Here is a 6,504-nt window from a genome sequence, read left to right as displayed (position 1 = left end):
AGAGAGAGAGAGAGAGAGAGAGAGAGAGAGAGAGAGAGAGAGAGAGACAGCTGAATCCATTGAAAAACTTGCACAGCAAAGAAACATACATGTTCCCCTCATTGATATGTCCCCCTGGGCTTGAACAAAGACCAGTGGGTTGAATTTACAGGGAAACAGTAGTATAGCTCAAGATAGGGATGCTTCCTCTGCTCATATCAGGAGGAAAAGAGCTCTCTGTCATTAGAAGTGAACAGGCATACACTGGGGACCATTTCGTTGGTGGAGGTTGCGGGGAGAGTGTATAGAGGAATCTCAAGCATCGAAAGTGTGTCTGAACTTTCCAGCCTTTAAAAAATCTCTCAGCCCTGAGATTTTGATATATATATATATAATTTTAGTTGTAATTTTTTTAAAAGACTTATTTATTTATTTTGAGAGAGAAAGAGAGAGAGGATGCACACACACAAGCAGAGGGAGGGGCTGACTTGAGCTGAAATCAACAGTCTGATGCTTAATGGACTGAGCCACCCAGGTGCCCCAGTTGTGATTTATCTTGCTTCTATATTAATAACTATTATTAAAATTACTTTTTTATACTTAAATTTTTTTGAAGATTTTATTTATTTATTTGACAGAGAGAGACACGGCGAGAGAGGGAACACAAGCGGGGGGGAGTGGGAGAGGGAGAAGCAGGCTTCCTGCCGAGCAGGGAGCCCTATGCGGGGCTCGATCCCAAGACCTGGGATCATGACCTGAGCCGAAGGCAGACGCTTAACGACTGAGCCACCCAGGCGCCCCTATACTTAAATTTTTTGAGTATTATATGGCAGGCATTGTGTGGAGCTTTTTATATGCGCTATCTCTATGAGGTAGTTACTGTCATTTCCCAATCTATAGATAGGGAAACTGACTCTAAGGGAGGTCGAATGTCTCTAAGATCTGTCACACAGATAGCAAGTGGTAGAGCTAGGATTCAAACCCTGTACTTCTGACTGTAGAGCCGCTGAGCTACCCATAATTTTTACTATTTTTTTTAATAGTACAAACTTATAAAGCGCATAGATTTACAGTCTCGGGACACTGTCCACTTATACAAAAAGGAAGGTTTTATCCTTTCCAATTTTTATGTATTTGTTTGCTCTAAAGAATATTGAATTAGAATCAGCCTCTGATAGAGATGAGTGAGTGATCACAGATTTTCAAGCTTCAAATAGTAAACGGGAGGGAGTGTGTTAAGACCCTAAATCATATTGACATCACAGAGAACATGTAAGTAGCAGTGTCACCGACAGCTTCACATTTAGGCAGCTGCTCATAATTATCAAAAAGAAGAAAGAATTTGTTGTTCATTCATTCCTTTTTTTTCAATTCAACAAATACTTATGAACTGAAAACTATGTTGGAACGCAATGGAAGATATGCTGAATACATTCTAATAAAACACAAGCCTCTAGTCAGAGATGTTGGTGCAGACCGTTCTCTGCTTCCTTACAAAGCTAAAAGAAGCATCTCTTCTTCCCCCTAAAACTACATCTTACTTTTTCTTGATAAAATTAAAACAACTATTCTAACTGGCTGATTGCCATGGTAATCTTTCAAATAAACACAAACATACTTATTTTGGGTACCAATTGTCCTTTACCATTGAAGTGAAGGACTAGGCTGCGAGAGGTTCAGGAATGGTTCAGGAGGAAGGACAGGGAGGCGGGGTTGCTAGAGGAAGGGGCGAGGAGATGGTAGAGGTTGGAGCCAGTGAAGTAAGAGTTGGTTGACCAAGGACCAAATGAAGGCGCAGAATGAAGAGGGCTAAGGTGGTAAGGTATGGGAGACAAGGAGGAAGCACCGCTCTGTGAAACATGCAGCCAGAATTCAGAAACATTGACCAGGGCCTTGGTCCTCCAGTGGACTTGCAGTTCAGCATTACCCTAGGCTCCCACTCAAGCCAGGGGTCAAGGCCTTCTCTAGAAAGTTTGAGACTGGAGGCAACTCAACCAGAATAGGGACCATCCCAGAGAAGTGCACTTGAAACCGCATCTTTCACAGACCCCTTGGGATACCATGAAAGATATTTCAGAATAAAACCTTAATGATGTTCTGGAAAGAGGAGTAACATGCAGCACCCTGTGGACCTCCTTGTCCCAAATGTAGGGACCAGGGTGGCTGCCAACTGGCCTCCTAGGGGGTGGGACCATAGGCAATCCTCGCACCGGGATCCTGGGCTCCCCCAAAGTGCTTAACACCTTCTAAATTCTTCCCAAAGACAAGCCTGCCTTCTGCTCTCCAGGCTCGAGAGGGATAGAGCTCTCTCTGGCTACCCCATCTCTGATTAGGTGGTTCTGCTTCCACCCAGCCTCCCTCCTTCATACAGTCGATCGACTCATTTACACCTCATGCCCTCTCAGGGGGTCAGGAAGAAGGGCTCCTTTCTTTTTCAGCTCCCTGGCTCATTCCTTGCTACTAAATCTTCTCAATACACCCAGAGGAGAGCCTCTCCTCCTTACTGCACCCCGTAGCCCGACTCCTCCGCTTACCCCCCCCCAGACCCATAGCCCCATGCAGGCAGACTCAAAGCTGTGCTCCAAGCATCCACGGGTGGTGGGGAGCAAAGCCTCAGGCTCAAGAGGTTGAAGAAAGTTCTGAACACTCACCAAGTGCAAGGTGTCGGCTTTCTGTGTCTGCCTCTGTCGGCTCTTCTGGGCAGCAATGCGATTTTTCTCCCTTCTCTGAACTTTTCTCACATCATCGGATGGGTCCTGGGAAGCAGATGTGAGGGGAATCAGGTGAGTGTGCTCCTCTCTTCTGAGTGAAAGCAGGTTCTCGTGCTGTTTGGTATCCGGCCGCCCATCCTTGCATTTCTTCACGTCTTTTCATTTGCCCCTTCACCCCCCCCCCCCGCTTTCCAAAAGGCTGAGCCCAAGAGAGAACTCTTCCCCACACTGTTATGCTCTCTTAGGTCCCTATAGCTATTTTGGCCAAAGCTACAGGAAGAGGAAAAAGACCCTGGGGCCTTGATAGGGCTGTATTTGGGAAAAAAAAAAAAATGGTTAAGGCGATGAAGTGTGTTTTATCACCTCTCCTCCCTTCAGGGCTGCTCCACCCTTACTCTCTCACTTTTTGGCCTAGAATTTTCTTGCTATTTTTCCCCCCAAAACTTTGCTGAGCACCTACTATGTGCCAACTTCCATGCAAGTGCTTTTTCAGAGGTGCTCTTGTTTAATTCCTCCATTCTGTGCAGTTAATATTATTGTTTCTATCTTATATGTGAGGAGACTGAGGCTCAAAGGGCTTGCCCAGGAGCCTACAGTAGGCCAGGCCTTCCATCTTCTGAGGCTACGTCTGATGCCTTTCCAAGCCACTTCCCGCCCCTCACTGGTTTGTACCCACGTGTCTTCTGCCACATCCCTGGGCTGGGGTCCCCATCCCAGATCTGCCTCTTTTTCTCCTGCATTCCCTTCATTATGCTCAGTGACCTTGACATTCCCCGTGGCCCTGAGCACAATGCGTAATACAAACTAGAGGCCAAGAACAGCTTTAATGGCAGAGATTACCTGGCTGCGGCAGGTAGTGGATGGGTGCTTAGGGCGAAAGGACCTCTGGGCGTCCTCTAAGTATATTCCACAGATCGACATGTCCTCTCCTTGGGCAGAGAGGTTAGCTCCAGCTCTCCCCCCAAGATACTGCAGGATAAGTATAGGAGTCTGAATCAAACCCTTCCACACCCCCGTCCTGTTCCCTCTCATGCCCACACAGGATCCAAGGGCACTGTTCCTGGGGCAAGTCTCTGTGCTCAGCAAGCATAAGTCCCACCAGTGTGCCCAAGACTTCCAGGCCATTGCAGTAGGAGGGCATCGGGTTAGATGGGAAGGAAGTGCTTTTCTCTAAGGGGCATGGGGAACTAACTAGGTTACCATGGAAGCCATGAGTAATTTCCTTCCTAAGAAGAGTACAGACTTCCAGGCAGCCTGAGCCAGCGTGATGCCATCTGGAGCACAGGACTGGACTGTTTGCCCACTAGAGGTCTCCAGTATGACTCCTCCCAACCTGCTGCCCTTCTGCACGACGTTGATGACAGATGCTCTATTATCTGTTTAGATACTTTTATTTCCGCTGCAGCATCTTGCAAGCCCTCTTGGATATCTGTGCTAAGGAAAGAATGTGGTTTTTAAACCACAAAGTTGGAGAAGCAATGTTAATCCCTTGATGTATCGGGTGAGAAGGAAGAAGCCTTTCTCTGGAGAGGGATGTCAAGGAATTTGGTGAAGAGAAAGCTCCAGAAGCTTTGGGGGCAGGCAGGGTGTCCCGTTTTGGGGGCAAGCCTCCAGCTGAAAACTTTTGACTTGGAAGTCACAATCTCGATTCCAAACGCTCCCAGACTCTCTACCTCAATCGCTCTGGTTTCCCCAGAGCTGAGCTGGGAGTGTCTCCAGCAAGCTCGGATGCCGCCTCCTGACTCCTTCCTCCCGTCCAGAAGCCACAGGGGAAAGAGGCTTTGGTGGCAGCTCCCTGCATCCCTCTCTGCTGGCCAGTGCCCCAGGAGATACGAGAGATTCTTCTGGGCTTGCCTGGCTTCCTCCTCTAGCTAGCTATTTTTTTTTTTCCTTCTTCGCTTTTCCCTGCCGCTTCCCTCCCTTGCCCTGATGGCTGCCTCCCGCGAAACCACACGCATGGGCTGGGCAGGCCAGCAGCCTCCGCAACGCGGTGCCTCTCGCGTCCCTACCGCCCTGGAGAACGGTGGACCCTTCCCTCTGAGAGACCAGGGTTCTTGGCCGCACGGTCTCCTCCTGGCTTCCTAGAAAGCTTCGTGCGGCGGGGGGCCCCGGGTGGGGGGAGGCGGAGGCAGGGGGCCCGGTTGCGAACGGAGAGGAAAAGGGGCTTTGGCGGCGCGGGTGCAGGAGGAGGGTCTCCGCCAACAGGCGCAGCTTTAGCCGCCAACACCCCGTCGTCGTAAGTGTGACAGGGTGCTCCTGCCGCCAGCCACTTCCTGGCTCCTCGGCTCCCTGGACAGGCCACCGTCGCCCTCCGACTGCCCCCACCTCCGCAGGGAAAGGGAAGGTGGGTTGCAGGGAAAGGGGGGCTTCTACCTGTTTGCCCGGGGGAGGAGAGCGGCTGAAGCTGGAGTCGCTGCTGTCGGAGCTGTGAGGCATGGCTGCAATCTTCCGGGCTCTCCACACGGCCCCCAGGCGCCTCGGGGCTCTCCGGTCACCAGCCGGCCTCCCTTCCTGACTGCTGCCAGGCCACCAGCTCACCCCCCTGCACAGGTCCCTCCTCTGCCCGCCCTGCAGCCGCCTCTGACCCCTGCGTCCTCCTCACTCGGGGGTGCAGAGGCACTGCTCCCCACAGGGACATGTCGCTCGCTTCGGGGCTCGCGCGCGCGCTCTCTCTCTTGTGGTTTCTGGTAACTCACACTGGAAGTCACATGGGCGGAAACTTAAACAAGTTAGAAGTTAATTTGAGAGAAAATACATATCTGGGAAAAGACCCACAGAATGATATGAAAGGAAGAAAAAAAATACACAAAACCCCAGATACCTTCCGACTGTTTGAAAAGGCAGAGCAGCTCTCTTCAATTGATGAAGATAAAAGAGAAAAACAGCCCAGGCAGGGAAAAACCCCAGCCCGAATTAGCAAGTCCGTCTCCTGTCAACATGGGCCGAAAGGAGAGGGCAGCAGGGAAAGAGTTTCCGTTGTCAGCCGACTTGATTCTTAAACCCAAATAAAGCAGGGAGACTGGGATTTCTTTCTGGTTTTTACCCAAAAGCAGCTGCCCATCCTGCCCTGTGGCAGGCCTTCCTCGCCCCACCCTGGAGCCTGGTCCTCGCCTGACTACCGCACAGAAGAGGCCCGGGGAGATCTGGAAGCCACCGGTAGGCTCTGCAGTGGATGTTCCAGATGCCTGTTCGTCACCTACGCCTCTCGGCGGCATGCTGTCTTTAGGGAAGAGAAGCCTCCTGTGTTGAGGGTCTTCCAGGAGCTCAAGATTGGCTTCGAATCTTAATGATTCCGGAGGGTCACCGGGTCAAAGCCCAGGTTGGAGGAACAGTAAGAAATAGTGAAATGAGCACTGTACCCAGAGCCACACCAACTGGGACTTGCATTCGGACTTTACCAGAATGCCTGCTGGCCTTGCCTTGCGGAGCTCAGCAGAGCTCAGTGCCCCTCTAGCTCCATCTGTAAATGGAGAGTGATAAAATCTGCCCTGCCTGCCTCTCAGGGCTGTTTCCAGAAGCAAATGGTAGCACGGATGAGAATGCCCCTAGCAGACGGTAAAATACGCTCTGAAGACAGGTGTTACTTGTAGTGTTTAGTCTTCTGTGAGCACATTTGTAGAGTTCTCAGTAAGCAATGCAACACTCACCTGGGCATTTTGGCTTTTTAAAAAGCCCTTGCTTTATTCCCAGGGTGACTCGAAGCCAAACGCTTGTGTTGCTAGTCTTAGGATTGATAGGAAGCATGGCCCCTAAAGGATTTTGGATCCACTGGCGGGATTTCTGTCTGAAGGCACTGTTGTCCTAAGGGTATACT

At 50.5% G+C, this 6,504-nt stretch overlaps 1 protein-coding gene across 1 annotated transcript in view; it reads right to left on the bottom strand.

Annotated features, from left to right (window-relative positions):
* BATF (basic leucine zipper ATF-like transcription factor) overlaps positions 1-5,366 on the bottom strand; it is a 21,627-nt gene extending 16,261 nt beyond the window's left edge. Inside the window, exons 1-2 of the mRNA XM_025869626.2 lie at positions 5,064-5,366; positions 2,631-2,735 (exon numbers count right to left, since the gene is read on the bottom strand). Of these exons, the coding sequence (XP_025725411.1) occupies positions 2,631-2,735; positions 5,064-5,126 (168 nt within the window). The 5' untranslated portion in view covers positions 5,127-5,366. The remainder of the gene's footprint in view (positions 1-2,630; positions 2,736-5,063) is intronic.
* Positions 5,367-6,504: the final 1,138 nt, after the last annotated feature.

This window comes from Callorhinus ursinus, unplaced genomic scaffold (assembly GCF_003265705.2).
Source record: "Callorhinus ursinus isolate GAN/ISIS: 27379988/994484 unplaced genomic scaffold, GSC_fseal_2.0 scaffold8, whole genome shotgun sequence".
Taxonomy (NCBI): Eukaryota; Metazoa; Chordata; class Mammalia; order Carnivora; family Otariidae; genus Callorhinus; species Callorhinus ursinus.
Note: the sequence above shows the minus strand (reverse complement) of the source record. Positions and strands in the feature narration are given on the sequence as shown.